This window comes from Ruditapes philippinarum, unplaced genomic scaffold (genome assembly GCF_026571515.1).
Source record: "Ruditapes philippinarum isolate M1 unplaced genomic scaffold, ASM2657151v2 ctg242_1_1_1_1, whole genome shotgun sequence".
Taxonomy (NCBI): domain Eukaryota; kingdom Metazoa; phylum Mollusca; class Bivalvia; order Venerida; family Veneridae; genus Ruditapes; species Ruditapes philippinarum.
This window is the reverse complement of record NW_026855075.1, coordinates 103,004-120,672: the sequence shown is the minus strand read 5'-3', so window position 1 is coordinate 120,672 and position 17,669 is coordinate 103,004. Positions and strand designations below refer to the sequence as shown.

The following is a 17,669-nucleotide window of genomic DNA, read 5'->3' as shown; positions in this document are numbered from 1 at the left end:
TTTGTTTTAACATGTGGCATACTGTACAACATCTGCATATCAACATCATTTTAGGAGACAATAATTTTGGTTGTTATTGGGAGGTGTTGTTCTAGAAAGGTTAACTTTTTTGTGAAGTTTTACTAAGGGAAAAAATCATGAACAATTAAGAACTCTACTTTTAAAACAGACCACCATTTAAATAATTCATTGGCATGTTGCCAAATGATTCTATTTGTAGTGACAAGATTCTTATGATTAGTAACAAACATCATATAACATAACCGTTTTTTTAGCACTTTAACAGACAAAATTTTGATTGAAATTGTCCTGATGAAGATCATATAAATGACCGAAACTAGTAGACCCAAATAAAATATTGTTAACTTGCCCTGGTGTTGACGTGTATTACTCGTTATCGCGTATTTACCAAGGGGAAAAATTGATAGTGTAGCCGTTAGGACAAAGGATCTTTCATTTCTTCATATGACACCAGTACTGGTTGGTTCCAGGAAGGGGACTCGAAAGTGATTAATATAAGTTGCAAGAACTTGTTTCCCAAATGAACTTTAATTCACCACAGGACCACTCGGTGAAAGTAACACTGTACTCACTGGCTGATTGGTTAACATCCTTGACCAGGAATCACTTAATCACTTAATTACTATAGAACATATGCTATGGAATATATCTGTGAACACAATATCCTGTTTAGATATTGTGACGGGAACCAGAATAGTAATTTACACATTACCAAAAGCACTTACAATACATATAAAATACTAAAAAGTTGTCAAAATATGCTAAAATAGTCCTTACTACGTTAGTCACGCAAAATAAGTCATGAATCGCATAAAACATGTAAATGATTACTTGAAACTTGAATCTTTTTACTTTTCTTAAAATCTTAGTACAATTTTTCTTAAGTTTGATTTTCTTGAAATATGGAGGCATGCAGCTTTAACAGAAGTAACTTTCTTCTCAAGCAAGCAAAAGTATTAAACTAAATTATACATTTGTTACTTTGTCATTTTTTTTCAGGAGTATGACGGGCGAAAGTTCCAGTTCACCATGTACTGTTTGTATTTTGCACTCGTTCTTATTGAACTGGTCCTTACAAGTTTTGTTGAAAAACAACAGAGACGTGGCTACCAAGCACTCGGGAGGGTGAGTGCATATAGGGTTTTTTGTTTCTTTCCTTTTTGTTGGTCTGACTTCTATTTTACATGCTGCTTAGTCTGCCTGCTTAGCACAATTGGGAGAGCGTCATATTTGTAATCCAGAGGTCCCTGGTTCAATCTCCTGACTAAACCAAAAATTCTCCCTGACAATTGATCTTGGACATTGAGTCGAATGGTCATTTGTCTCTCACGGCTTATTCAGAAATCATGTAGGATTAGAAATGGGTCACTTGTGGAGAAATTGGCAAGGACTGTTAGTTATCAAGCAAAGCTAGTTAGGTGAACTGACCACTGAGAAATGACCAAAAAAAAGATGTGTAAAAATTGGCATACAAAAACAAATTAGAAGCAAACAAAAGCATGCTGCTGCTCACATATTTATTATGTCAAGAGAAAATAATTTGAACTTTTAGCTTGAAGAGTTTGTATAATTGACTTGTCCTGCCTTGACCCTGGAAGTGTCCATGGTGAATTTATTTCGATATCAAACTAATAAAAGTGACTAGCCAATAGTATGTAGCCCTGTGAGACTATATGAGTGTGTGAGCTGATGAGTAATTATTGTTGCAACCACATGAGTCTAGAGCTTGTTTTTAACACAGTTGTTGTGTGTTTGTATAAAATAAATATATATATACAATTAAAACCACCCTTGGTTTACATGTCATGTGGATGCTACTATGCAGTTAAATAATTATGCCCTGTGACCTTGACTTATAAGGACCTTGACCTTCAAGGTCAAATTATCAAATTTAGCTAAAATTGCCATTACTTTGTTTTATTTATAGACATATTTATTTACACTTGAAAAACAACAAATTTTAGTCTAAGGTTGGGAATATTATAATATTGTAGAATTATAAAATATTTTAACTTCTATTCTATTATAGGAAGAGTGCCCAGAGTTGAAGGCTTCATTTCCATCTAAGCTGTCTTTCTGGTGGATAACAAAGTATGTATTTCAAACCTCCACCCCTTGATTTCATGCAATAAACCTGTCTAACTTTGAAATTTGGAACTGTCCTTTGTTAATTTTAGGGATGTCAAGATATTAAATCTAAGTAGCTGACAGTTTTGAATTTTCGGCAATATTTTTGTCATAGACATTTCCTTTGAATTTCAATTTGTCTGATGTGCATTGTAGGGATTTTCATTCTAGGTAGCTTTAATTCTGACTGTATGATTTTATGTAACAGACTTTTTTTGCTTTGTAATTTGGAATGTTTCATTATTTTTTTTTTAAGAAATGTTAATCTTTTTGGTTAACATAATTCATTTTGTAATTTACTTTTCCAGATTAGTGGTTAAGATTTATAAATCTGGAATAAAAGACGGTGAATTATGGGATCTTCACCCACGTGACCAGTCAGAAACATTTATACCTAAGGTGCAGAAAGCCTGGCAAGATGAACTTCGGAAGTTCAGACAGGAAGAGTGAGTATATAAATTATATATTGCTTTATTTCTATGTCATTATTTTTCAGAAAAACTAACATCCAGGACTTTAACTGAAAATACTGTACAGTGTACATGTATTTGTGAAAAGAAAGTGATGATGAAAATGATATGAGTTCCCTACTGCAGATTTATATCTAGATGTACTATGATACAATGTTTTAACACTTACTACTGCTAAATTTGTGTAATGACCTTGAATGTCCTATTTTGCTATAATATTTTAAGAAACATTTAGGAACATTTGGAAAATGAAAGAATATTTAGGAACATGATTTAAGAACATGAAAGAATATTTTTGAACATAAATGAACATTTAGGAAAATTTAAGAACATAAAAGAACATGTAGGGAAATTTAGATACAATGTACAGTGATGAATATTAAGGAGTATGAAGGGAACATGAAAGGAACATTTTGGAACATGAAGGAATTTCAAGGAACATGAAGTATTTGCTTTGTGAAACTCTCTCTCTGAGCAATGGTATTTTAAAAATGAGTTATTTTAAGAAATCAATTGGAGCTAGAATTGTTATGTCTTTATTTCAGTGATGTTATTCTACAGAATGGGTAGAGTATTAATTTGTCATTGCCCATTCCTCCCATCACTCACACAATGTTCCATATTTATATTCCTGATCATGCAAGTAAAACTGCATAAATTGCATGAAATGTTTAACCCAATCCACACTGAATATGTTAATAATGATTATGCAAGTAAAATTGCATAAATTGCATGAATTTCTAACCTATACACACTGAATTTATTGATTTAGACTTGTGAACATTTAAATCTGAATAAAGTTATCAATTATTTTTAAGGAAAATTTCAAAATATTAACTGACCAAATAGCAAACAGTGCCGACCATGATCAGACTGCACAGATGTTCTGACTGATCTTGTTCTGCAAGGGTCACATTGGCAATTTTAGTCCCCACCAGCCCGCTAAGGGTTAAAGAAAAAGAACCCATTTGATACCTGTAAAAGATTGTTGATTCCAATCGTTGAAATACCTTCAATGTTTTGAGTTCAGAATTGTTCATTGTTAATTGGTAGATAGTAATATCATAATAATAAGATTGAGTGGCCTAGAATTATTAAGCCTGTTTAGAAAAAGCAATCATTCAAGTAGGCCCGGATTAAAATTAATGGCATAAACAGTTCATTCCCAGCAATCATTGGTTGACCTGTTCAGAATAAATAGACGTTCAGGCAAGCCTGACTTTAGACTGATGGCATAATCAATTCTTTCCCAGCAATCATTGGGTGTGTAGATCATTCAGAAAGACATCTGAAATTTGAGCAAGGTTATTTTTAAAACTAAGTTATATAATGAATTAGTAAAATCTGTTACAGCTAAGAAAACACTGTTATGCATATATGTATATTTATTTCAGAGCTATAATTCAACACAAAGGGTAGAGTATAATTTGTCATTGCTAGTGATTGCCATCATGTGATTGCCTGATCATCTCTCATACATTCATATTTATATTCCAGGTTATGATGCATTTTCATATAAGAAAATTTTCATAAAGTTTTTAAAAAATAATGTGAATCCATCATGATACTTACGAACATGTACCTATTCCAATGCATTTTGCATGCTACCAAAAGAATGCTTTATAAAGTACTTTGAGATTATGACTTAAAACATGTAACTCATAAACCTGCATTCTGTTTTATGGGGGCTGCAAATTTAGACCTGTCTTGAATTTTGAGTGTTTCATTATAAAATGTTTCATATTCCATTAGTTTGTTATAAATTAATGTTTTAGTCCAGGTGAGTAATTAGATTGGATAATGTAAGATTTAAGAAAGAGGAAGATTTCATTAAGAATATATGATATAGTTGGTTAGTAGTTTTGAGAATTATTTGCAATTGCATATAAAACTTAAATCGATTCACAAAAGGCCATAATTTTATTAAAATCCATGCTAGCATTATGAGCCTTGGAAAGTGACATCTTAATATTTGCTCAAAGACATGTATGAAGTTACAAGCAAATATTTTTAGTGGTTCATAAGATAAGATGTTTACAAAGAAGGTCACATAAAACTTCAAGCCAAGTGATACAAGATTGAGGCAAATACCTTAACCAATATGCCATTGCTACCCATTTGTTAGTTTTGTTTATGGTGTGGTACAATTTCGTTTGTCATGCTCATCTGCCATCGTAATATACAGACAATGCTAGTCTCAGAATTAGAGTTCATTTGAATCTGATAATGTGATATGTACAACCTCTGCAGAGAAACCACCTTTGATGGGCAAAAACTTTGGTTGATGTGGACAGCATGGATCCAGACCAGCCTAGGCATACGCGCAGTCTGATCAGGATCCATGCTGTTCGTTATCAGTTTCTTTACTTGTTATAGGGTCTGTAAGCGAACAGCATGGATAATGATCAGACTGCGCAGATGTGCCGGCTGGTCTGGATCCATGCTGGTCGCAAACACATTATGTTGGTTTTGTCTAGACGCGGCTCAAATGATATGAAGATCATGTCAATTTTGTAACACAAATTTTATAATCTCACAAAGCCTTGTCACACTGATAACCTTGTTGAAAGTAACCCAGATAAGAAGTGTAATCTTGTGGTAAAGTATTAAAATTGTAATATTTACAATATACAGGTATGTTGATATATATCTTATGTAAAGAGTAGAGGCTGTAAAGAAAATTCTACATCATCAAGCAATTGTAAAAGAAGGCTAAGGTCTACCAACATTTGCCTTGAAATAAAATTCTTTGCCCCAGTTACTTCCCTTTATCAGAAATCTTTGTAAAGTAATCATTGCCTGGCAACCAAGAGTAATTTCAGGATGACTGACATTTTTTGTGCCGCACTATGGGGGGCGCATTTAGATTTACCCTTGTCCGTCCATCCATCCATCTGTCCGTCCGTCAGTCCTCTTTTTGTGTCGCAAGTAGCTCAAAAAGTAATTTACCTAGAGTCATGAAACCTTACAGGAATGTTGATCAGCATGTGAAGTTGTGCACCTGGGTATTTTCATGTGGATATATTTAGTATTTTTTAGAGTTATTGCCCTTGACTTAGTAAAAATTTACAATATTCAATTTGTGTTGCACGTAACTCAAAAAGTATTTGACCTGTAGGCCTGAAAGTTTACAAAAATGTTGGTCAGCATGTGAACTTATGAATTTGTATTTGTAGTATTTGTCCTTTAGTTTATAAAAGATTTTTAGTTTTCAACTTGGGCACATGTAGCCAAAAAAAAAAATTTGACCTAGAGATATACGATTGACAAATCGATTGAGTGGGGGTCACCCGTGTCCTATGGACACATTTCTAGTTTTATCTCCTTTTTTTCAAATGTTTGTATGGTTAATTATGTTATAATTTCATTCATGAAATAAATAGTAAAAGAAATTATGAAAACAAGTGACAATATGGCACAAAAATGATTGGACTGCTTTCTACTTCCATGTCATTACATGTTAAGTAAATGATGAAAAATATATTTATATTTTTGATGACCAAAAAAGCTAAAAGACAAGTGTGATAATATTAATTTATCTCTATAAGTTTGGAATGTGTATTTTCATTTATTTGTTTCCAGGGAAGTTCCAAAGGGCTGGTATTGTATAGGAATTACTTCTTTTAAACACTGAAGTGTTATTCAGCATTTTAACCCTTCCATGGCAATTAAAAAAAGAATTCCCATCATTGTTGGTTTATAATCACCACAAATAAATAATGTTACACTTTTAGTTTCAATTTGAATCACTTGCCCCCCAACCCCACACACTTTTTGTCCCCCATTCTCACTCATGTACATACACCATTTTAAGTCCTCAAGAATTTTTTATGCCCCCACAATGTGGGAGCATATAGCGTTGCACTTGTCCGTCCGTCTGTCAATACGTCAGTCTGTCCGTCCGTCAGTCCGTCCGTCCGTACGTCCCAAAATCTTGTGAACGCAACTCCTCTTAAACCGGATGGCAGATTTTGCTTAAACTTACAGGGATGAACAACCTTAATGTGTAGATGGTAGTAAAGGAAGGAATTTTTGCTGCGATCAAATTTAACAGAATTATGGCCCTTTGTTGATTTTTTCACTAGATACTATGTAGAAATTTTGTGAACGCAACTCCTCTTAAACCGGATGGCAGATTTTGCTTAAACTTACAGGGATTAACAACCTTAATGTGTAGATGGTTGTTAAGGAAGGAATTTTTGCTGCAACCAAATTTAACAGAATTATGGCCCTTTGTTGATTTTTTCACTATAATTACTATGTAGAAATTTTTGTGAACGCAACTCCTCTTAAACCGGATGGCAGATTTTGCTTAAACTTACAGGGATGAACAACCTTAAGGTGTAGATGGTAGTAAAGGAAGGAATTTTCACTGCGACCAAATTTTACAGAATTATGGCCCTTTGTTGATTTTTTTCACTATATACTATGTAGAAATTTTGTGAATGCAACTCCTCTTAAACCGGATGGCAGATTTTGCTTAAACTTCCATGGATGAACAACCTTAATGTGTAGAAGGCAGTAAAGGAAGGAATTTTTGCTGCAACCAAATTTAACAGAATTATGGCCCTTTGTTGATTTTTTCATTATATACTATGTAGAAATTTTGTGAACGCAACTCCTCTTCAACCAGATGGCAGATTTTGCTTAAACTTCCAGGGATTAACAACCTTAATGTGTAGATGGTAGTAAAGGAAGGAATTTTTGCTGCGACCAAATTTAACAGAATTATGGCCCTTTGTTGATTTTTAGTTTTCAACTTGTGGCACATGTAGTCCAAAAAATATTTGACCTAGAGTCATAAGATTGACAGAACAGTGGCGTGTTGGGGCATCCGTGTCCTATGGACACATTTCTAGTTGAAACTTGTTTTGTAAGGATGCTTCCAATGATCATCATGAAGTTATAAATTCAAATTTTAAAAGTTAAAATTCCTGTCACGACCTTATATTATTTTTACTGTTTGTCTCAAAATTCCTTTCTGGCAAATATCACATATTGTATATTGTTAACAGATCATACTATGTTATGTTTATCAATATTTAAAATCAGAGCCGTCAGCCTATGAACATATTAGTAACTTATTAAAATCACTATCTGGAGCTTACCTCTCGTCTAGAAGGATTTGTTTAGGTTGATGGTTTTTTTTTTTTTTTTTTTTTTTTTTTTTTTTTTTTTTTTTTTTTTTTTTTTTTTTTTTTTTTTTTTTAGGTTGATGCACAAATTCCAGAAATTCAAAGTTTTTTCTGCTCTATAACATTCAGTTCCAAACTAGGAATAGGTTTTTGGCTAATTTCAATAATGTTTGTTAGAGAAGTTGCTTTTCACATTTATTGAAAAAATAAATTAGTTACCTGTAATAGCTCATATGGAATAGTTGTAAGAGTGATTGCCAGAAGGGCTGCTTAGTAATGTTAAGACATAGAAAATAAGGCTTTGAACAGACTTTAAATCTACACTCAGTTGTTACAATTAAATATCCAAATCACATAGAGCATGCATTTTGACCAGTCACAAGCACCCATTTACCATGTTTATATATTTCACTGACACAATAACTAAATAAAAAAGTAAGTAAACAAGGATCGCAGAAGCTTAATTCTTTGATTGAAACACATGTTCAGTCTGAGAACTATTACACATACTACAAACACATGGAAATACAAAGCAATTTTTGTTTGTTCTTTGAATAATTAAAAAGGAAGTACATGCAATAATGGTTGTATGGTATGTGAACTTTATTCAGGGGTAGTCTCGTTAATTAGAATTTGTGTTTGATCCAATTCTTAATTAAAAATAATATTATAATATATAAAAATTTCAGGGCAAGAAAAGCACATCTTCAGGAAACAAGCTTCATGCGAGATTCAGAAAGGACACCATTGATTAATGCAGGTGGCAAGAAAAAATATAATGGTGAAGGGAAGGAAGATAAGGATGAGAAGAAGAAGACCAAAGGGCCATCACTCTTTAAAGTTCTTGTGAAATGTTTCGGTGGTCAGATCATGATTGGTTGGATGTGTAAATTTATATATGACTTACTACAGTTTGTCAACCCTATGATACTAAAGTAAGTACATTTGTATTAAATTAATCAAGATCAGCCTGCACATCTGTGACATCTTAAATGGACTTGTCTATCTTTTAAACAGTTTATAACTTTTCATCATTTTTTAAGGAAAATTTCAAACTATCTACTGACTGAGTAGTGAGCAGTGCAGACTTTGATCAGATGTCAAAGATGTGCAGGCTGATCTTGGTCAGCTTTATCATTTTCTAAAGAGCAACCATATAGTTTGACCATACTTTTTGCTGTAGCTTTTGGCATTAAAATCCTGTATAATAAATAAACTGTTCCACGCAAAACTCATAACAAGTGTATAAATCCCAAGAGTTTGATTGATTAAGAATTTAATTTGAGTTAGAGATAAAAGTTCTAAAAAGTTTTAAGTCATTCTTTCATGCTTTATGTGTTTTTATATTGATTCATTATGTTTATTTTATCATATTAGTCTTCTAATTGGCTATGTGGAGTCGAAGGAATCTGAGGGTATTGTGTATGAATGGAGGGGTTACGTTTATGCTGCTGGTTTATTCATTGTGGCCGCCACACAATCAGTATTTTTCCATCAGAATTTTCACATCAGTATGACTGCTGGTATGAGAATGAAATCTGCGCTAATCTCTGCCGTCTACAGCAAGGTATGCTCAATTTTCTCATGCCTGTTGTTTTAAAGCGGCCTTCAGCCTTTGTTTTCTGTTGAAAAAAAACAATTCTGTGTTGAATATCAAATAACGTAATGTCATGCATGTGTTTAATATAATTTACTTATAAGCATTGGAAGCACTACAGAAATAATTGTAATTATGAAGTTTGTTGTTATTTCTTAAATATTTTTTTAACACTGCACAAGGAACATTTATGACATTTTAATAATACATGTATTATCTTAAATATATTTTAGGCTTTGACTATGAACAGCGAGGCAAAGAAGTCATCAACAGTTGGAGAAATTGTCAACCTGATGTCTGTAGATTGTCAGAGAATACAGGATATAACAGGTATGTTCTCCCTGATATCACTATATAATTTTGTATTACAAACTTATCCAAATTTGATTTTATACCGCTTCATTGTAATATTTAGGGGTTTCAGTATTAAAGAACTATAATTTTGACTGAATTTGGAACAGTACATTTTCAGTTTTAGGGGTTTCAGCATAAAAAAGGACAAAAATTGAGTTACTTACAGTAAAGAGTAGGAATGCATTGATGTACAGGCTGACCTGGTAAAGGCTAATCATTAGAATTTCATTTCTAGCTGGTTAAGAGTGTCAGTATAATACACAGTATAACATTTTGGTAGATTTCCTTATTTATTATTGTTTTGTCAGGTTATCTCTGGATGTTGTGGTCAGCCCCTGTGCAGGTCATACTGGCCATGGTGCTACTGTGGAACACGCTTGGACCATCCGTGCTAGCGGGCCTGGGTATAATGGTACTACTTATGCCGGTTAATGCTGTAATCGCAATGAAACAGAGAAAATACCAGATTACACAGATGAGATTTAAAGATCAAAGAATCAAATTGATGAATGAAGTGCTCAATGGAATTAAGGTACAAAATAATTCTTAAACTGCTATCAAACCATTAAATAACATAAGTCTATTTTAAAGTATCACATTTGGCATGATAAGGCAAGTTAAAAATCCAAACAAACAAAATAAAGTATCACATTTAAGAAATTTTACACATTTTTTTCACCCCTTTCACTCATAAAAATGAAAACTAATTTTTGATTAGGTGTCAAAATTAATAACTTCTTATTTATTTGCAATATATTGTTGTATATTTTGTATGTTTAAATTTGAAAATAGGTAGTATATGTTTGGTTGTTTGCAAAAGATAAATATCATATGAATTACAATAGATATACATGTACTTAGAATATTTGTAATATTTAATTTAAAATTTGTGGGAATTAAACTTAAAATTTCCCAGAAATACACTACAAATGCTCTGTGCCAAGATTATCTATGCTTTTGTAGGCCTTATTGTAATTTGATCTTTTTCCAGGCTTTGCATGTTGGATAAAGGTAGATAATTACAATGTGTTTCAAAATTAGTTTTGAAAAATCTACAAATGAACTCATACTACATGTCTTGGTAAAATTTTGTTAGTTTTAATTAATATGTAATGACTGTTACCAATCAACAATCAAAACAATCCTCTTGTTTTGGAATTGGCTGAAATTTATATATAAAAAAAATACTTTACAAAGGATGTCTGGTTTTTACAGGTTCTAAAGTTATATGCTTGGGAGCCATCTTTTGAACAAAAAGTTCGAGATATTCGTAACAAAGAGCTGGCTGTGATAAGAAAGGCGAGTTATCTGAATGCTGTCAGTACATTCTTCTGGACATCGGCACCTTTCTTGGTATGTAATGTATCTTCTCAAAGTGTTAGAAATGAATATAGGACATTTGTCCCTTAGAACATTTTGTACCCTAAACATTTGCTTCCTTCATTTGATGTAGCAGAAATTTGCCCCTGCATATGTTTTTGCAGAAGTTTGCAATTGATTGCAAACTTCTGAACGGCAACAGAAGAACGGCAAATGTCTTTCTTGACAAAATGGGGAGCATAATTCCAGCTGCCAATAGTTTGAGGGTCTGAATGGAGAAATAATAATTATGCTATGATTATGTTTATTGTGGAGCTTTCGCAGCCATTAGTTATTGGTTAATGTGGAGGCTGATTGAAATCACTTTTGCCCTTACTGCTGGGTGTTGGATGCTCACTTGTAACATTGAATTCTTTTATGTGAGAAAATTATTAGGTTGCTAAAGTCAATGGTTTCACCCAGCTGCCTTATTGTAGTGCCTGAAATGGCGCAGGGAGGGAGTACAGCATCGTTTCCCGCCATTTTAAAGCTGCAACATCATCATAAGACCTTAACAAAGTAATCCTGACTTTAAATCAAACATATATGAAGGAATTCTAATTTCTTACTTCATTGAAGATATTTGAATTCTTTAATAAGTATGGTACCATATCATATTTTCATAAATTGTGCTCCAGAATTGTGTTAACTAAAATGTAACAAGTATGGTGTTGTAATGATAATTATTCTACCAAATCTTTAAGTAAATTAAGCTGTATGTATTATATTAATTTAGGTGACCCTGGCGACATTTGCGACGTACATTCTGGTAGACAACACCAACTATTTGGATGCACAGAAAGCATTCGTTTCCCTGTCTCTATTCAACATTCTGCGGTTCCCAATCAATCTTCTACCAATGATCATCTCCTATGTTGTACAGGTAATTTTACATTTTAACCCTTAACCTACTGGCCGCAACTGATTAATACCTATACTTCCAATGCAGACCATGATCAGACGGCACTTAGGTGCTGTTGTATCTTGCTCTTAAAATAGTCATACTGTAATGCTTTCCCGCCAAAAAAATTTCTAACATCGGCCTATACCGTAAAAAATCAGTCATTTCAGGAACGTTATTTTTCACAATATTCGGTATTCAATAATTTTTAACCTTTAACAATCAGAATTTAGTACAAGACAATAAAGGATGAGTTATTGTATATAATCTAATGCCCAAAGTTTTCTATTCTATTACATGTACATGTATTTCTGTTCTCTTATTTATAAAATGATTGTATTTCAGGGTAACGTGTCTCTGGGCCGCATATGTAAATTCCTACAATCAGATGATCTTGATCCAGACAATGTTACACATACTGAAATTGCTGGTAATTATCAGAATATTCACACTGTTCAATATGCAATACTGTACTTTAACTACTTTACAGTTTTATATGTGATCCAAGACTGGATGTTTATATGTTATTTTACAAATGTAGCAAAGTTTTTTGGTTTGCTTTTCTCTATAACTTTAGGGCAAATATCAATACATTTGGAGAAAATTGCAAAATGACTGTCAAGAAACTGATGAATCTAAACTAAAAATAACTACATATGTACATTGTATTTGATTGTCAGTTACATTATGAAAATTTCAGGAAAAATCCTTTCCTGATTATTTTGAAAATAAAATTGTTTTTCAAACATGAGGAAGACAAACTTGTGAAGTTGTTGAATAAAGAAGGAAAATTTCGTTTCAGATCATGCATTGTCTATTGAGAGAGGAACATTTGCATGGGGCAAACATGACAAACCTACTCTGGAAAAGTAAGTTTTTATTTTACTATTTGACATTTCCCCTCTATTTTAAACTATTAAGTATATGTTCTAACAAGATAATGTAATGGTTTATATACATGTATACATATTATTTACTTAATATTAAAGGGATTGTTCATTGACTGTTTTTCGTTCAAATTCTACCAGAGACAATGAATTTTAATGTATGAGGAACCTATCAAGCCAGCCTACAATTGGGCAGGGTAACTTTTTACATCCTGGAATAATGTACAAGGAAACATCCAGGGGTGAAAGCTAGAAAGTTCTAAAATAACACTAAACAGTGTGACATAATTTGACTTAGAACTTGATCAAACAAAATGTGGCTGTATATATTTGTATATATTTACAGTATAGATCTGGAGATAGGTGATGGTAAACTTGTAGCAGTAGTTGGTCAAGTTGGTTGTGGTAAATCATCTCTCATCTCAGCTCTACTTGGAGAAATGGAGAAAAATGAAGGCAGAGTTAAAGTCAAGGTATGCCGATACAGTCATGTATTATAGTAAAAAATTCACACTGATTCTCACTAAGTAAATCCATGTTATTGTAAGTCAAATAATCTCAGTCTAAATGACTGCAAGAATATTCTGTTGTAGGACAAAATGTTTATCATGCCAATCTCAGTGTATGTTTTAAACACTTTCTGAAAAATTACCAAAAACTACTTTGAAAACTATATTTGAATGTCGATTTTTCTAATTTCCGTTACTGTCGCCGAATAGCATTTACAATATTTAGCGCCGAGTAGAGACCATTTTTTTCTATATTTCCGAGCGCTAACATTCTTAGAACGGTCACTATAACTTGTTAAATAAAGTAAACATCGTAAAACCTGTCTGTATATGTCTACAATAATTATCTGTGCAAGCAGTTGAACGTCGCCATGATTTGACAGTTCATAAAATTGCCGTTACTTGTAAATGCTAACCAGGCTTAAACAAGAGGAATAAAGAACTACTCATCGGAAAAACATGTTAAAATACTGAACAACTATGTTATTATGCGCTGTTATATAAAGCGTTTGCCATTTTTAAAGATTACGTCAGCCAAACACAATTTTAGAACGTAGTTTAATTTTTAAAGTAAATTAATAAAATTTCCGTTATGATGAAAGAATCATTTAAAGGTGTTACATACACAGCTTTTGTATTTTATTTTGTGAGATATGATTGGATATGAAGCCAAAAAAAAAATTAGACCAATGTCCATTGCCTTTTGTGAGTGAAATGTTTTAAAATATTGCGAATAAAAATTTCCGTAATTAAAATATCCGTTATCGGAATTAAATGAAATGCGTACCATGAATTTTAAACACGCGCGGCAGGTATTTTACGAATATTTATGACTGTCATCGATGACGTTGTATACACACATTTGTTCCAAGGACTAAGAAAAACAAAATTATTAAATAAAGATCGATATATCTTGGATTTTTAGAAGATAAAGGTAAGTGTGTTTTTTCATTCTGATATTAAAAGAAGATAACTATATATGTCTTTGACTTTTCTTCAGCAAGCACACATTGATAGAGCTACAGTTTTACTCTATAAATGTAAAAGCTGGAAAATTTCTGTAAATTTTTTGAGAATGACCTTGTCAGTGTGACAAAATTTCCGTGATGTTTTTGTATCGGAAATTTTATAAACATTATGAAGATTTGGAGCATTTAACGCATAACTAATTTGTTTTCTTTCTCGTTAAAACATATTCTAAACGCAAGTATGTCTTTTGGATGGAACATACTGGTAATTCAAAAAATAAAAATTCAAATATATTTAACAAAAAAATACGTATTTTACGCTGTCTTGTAAATTTCATGTTGAAAACGATCCCATTATTTCAGTGAAAATGTTGTTTTTTTTAACAAGAATGCATGTTTTTTCACTTCTTAGTTTTTTATCTACTTAAACATTTATTAAAAACATTTTAATCAAGTATAAATTAATCAACGAGTTAAAAAATGGAAAGAAAAAAACTTGGTAACGGAAATTTTTTAAAAAAAATGTAACGGAAATTTTATTTACTGTTTTATGTTTTTTTCTTATTTTAGGCAAAGTTATGGCCAAAAGCAGAGCCGAAATTCAACGTGCGTACAGAGAAAGGCAAAAGCAAAAGAATAAAGATGAATATTTAAGACAAGAAAGAGACAGAAAGAACAGAAGTTATGTTCCAACTGCAGAGTTTATCTGAAAAATGATAAAAAGAAACGTCGCCAGAGAAACCGAAATAACTTGCGTAAGTTCTATGAAAGGAAACGACAGCAACGGTCAAGGAAGATTTCTCAGAACAGTATCGGCAGCTTTGAAAGTGCAAATGAAAACAATGAACCAGGACCTTCCTCTGACAGAGGCAGATTAAGGGTGAGACTTGACTTTGGAAATCGTAGTGAAGGTAAAAGGAAAGGAGCAATCAAAAGATGGAAACGTGACATGTCCGATGCTTTTTCTAGAATAAGATTATTAGAACAAGAAAGAAAGAAACTATTAACGAAAGTCAAGACCACTCAAAGAAACATGCAAAGAATGAAGCAGAAACTCAACAAAAGCAAAGAAAAAGAACTGACACCAAGCAAGCAAACTGAACAAATAATGAAAGAGGCAAATCTAAGCGAAGAACAGAAAACCAAGTTGAGGAAGACACTTCTCACAGGAAATGCACTAATGAGAGAAATCGCTGAATCAAGAAAACAAACACCAAAGGGGAAAATGACAGCTGTATAGTATCGGGCAGAATAATAAAAAAGTACAAATGCATAAAAGCACTTGCTGATAAAACTGGATGTGCCGACACAAGCTTGGTAAAAGTGAAAACAAAAAGTACCTAGTTGAAAAAGCCATAAGAAGAACAAAGGTTAAGCAGCAAAGTAAGAAAGTCGTAGATTTCTTAAAGTGTGAAGATAACAGCCGTACTTTGCCCGGAAAAAACGACGCAAAACGACTTAAAAAGGGTGTAAAGTACAAAGTCATGTTTTAACCGATTATTTAGGAAATCTATATATGAAATACAAGACTGAAAATTTTGGGTCTTCCCTTTCATTTGCATCTTTTTGTAGATGTCGACCAGACTACATTCTAAAAACTGCATTTACTAGCAGACTGTCATGCTTGTGCACGAAGCATCAAAAATGCTGCACTCACATTGAAAGTTTTGAAAAAAGCAGGAATGAATGTTGCAGCCAATCCCGAGAAAGCTGTTGAGAACATGCCAAGTGCTGAAACAATGATGAAGGATTTAGATGACATGGTGTCTGTCAGCCAGTGGGAAAGAGTAGAAGTCGAGGACAGAGGCAAGAAAAAGTCTGTAACTAGAATTGTAGAAGTCAATATGGAGAAAGATAAATATATTAAGCATGCTGAAACACAAATGAAAGAATTTCGAGAGCACATAGACAGAATGAAAAATCAATATGAACAAATGAGAACTCTGAAATCAAACTTACCTGAACACCATATGATAATCCAAATTGACTTTGCAGAAAAATTACTCATGCCGATCCCTAGAAGAGGTTCAGAGCGCTTATTTTAATCAAACGTCAGTAACAATACATCCAATGGTAGTCTACTTTAAAACAGAATCCGGTGAATTAACTCACAAAAGTTTTGTAACAATATCAGACGAATTATCGCACAAGGCTGCAACAGTTGTGGCATTCATTGAAGATTTAATGCCAGAGTTGATGAAGATTGACAAGGACCTTCATACACTACATTATTGGAGCGATTCTCCATCGAGCCAGTATCGAAACAGGTACATATTTAACTTGATAGAAAATCACAAGCAAAAAATTCGGAGTATGGGCAAGATGGAATTATTGGGGAGAGCGGGCATGGAAAGGGGCCCTGCGACGGGTTAGGTGGAAGCTGCAAGAGACTTGCGGATGAATATATTAGATCAGGAAAAGCAATTATACAGGATGCTAAAGATTTTTTATGATTGAGCTCTTTCCTCAAATATGAAAAATGTGGCATTTCGTTTCGTTGATTCTAAAGTTTGTCAACAAAAAGATAAAGAATTAAGCCAAACTAAACTGCAACCTGTCGCAGGGACCATGAAGATTCATGCCACTGTCTGCCAAGATACAAATATTTTAACTAGGGAAACTAGCTGTTATTGTGCCCATTGCCTTGAAGGTGTAAATTGTAACAGCTGGAAATCAACCACGACTGTCAAAGGTGAAGACAAGAAAACAAATGCAAAAAAAATGACAATGAGGGCAAGCAACCAATAGAATCAGAGGTGGATGAAAATAGTAATACGAAAGAGACAAATATGAACAATCCTAACAATGACCAAAACCCAATTCCAAAATAAAGATAAAAATGTAAACGTAGGTACACATCAATTAAATTACATGTATACTATTGGAGACTTTGTTGCTGCCGCTTATGAAAATAAATGCTTCATTGGAAAGATAGCAGATGAAGATGAAGCAGAGTTTGAAATTGACTTTATGGAGGAAAGGAAGAGCCTTTACCAGTGGCCAAGAAACAAAGATATTTTGTGGATTAAAAGTCAGATGTTCTTTTTAAAGTAGATACACTGAATCCCACTGGAAAGAGTGCACAAATGTTTAAATTTCAGATGAAACAATGATAAAACTCAGGTCCTTTAAGCAGTAAAACTTGTGAATGTTTACTAGAATATCAAACTGGTAGATTTGCATTGAGTTAACAGATTAAAAAGAGTGTTTTGTTAATAGTTTCAAGTTAATACATTTGTACAGCTAATGAAATCACAATGACAAATATCATTTTTGCTGCTTCATAAATTTCCGTTACATGTAAATTTCCGTTACTCACTTTAAATATTAGTAAGATATCC

General features: G+C 32.8%; 1 protein-coding gene across 1 annotated transcript in view; it reads left to right on the top strand.

Annotated features, from left to right (window-relative positions):
* LOC132742024 (multidrug resistance-associated protein 1-like) overlaps positions 1–17,669 on the top strand; it is a 47,979-nt gene that overhangs the window by 4,493 nt on the left and 25,817 nt on the right. The window contains 13 exon segments of the mRNA XM_060730302.1: positions 1,021–1,146; positions 2,051–2,112; positions 2,457–2,594; positions 8,443–8,688; positions 9,131–9,252; positions 9,255–9,343; positions 9,584–9,680; positions 10,013–10,236; positions 10,920–11,057; positions 11,800–11,946; positions 12,310–12,394; positions 12,767–12,833; positions 13,198–13,324. Coding sequence (XP_060586285.1) covers positions 1,021–1,146; positions 2,051–2,112; positions 2,457–2,594; positions 8,443–8,688; positions 9,131–9,252; positions 9,255–9,343; positions 9,584–9,680; positions 10,013–10,236; positions 10,920–11,057; positions 11,800–11,946; positions 12,310–12,394; positions 12,767–12,833; positions 13,198–13,324 — 1,668 coding nt within the window.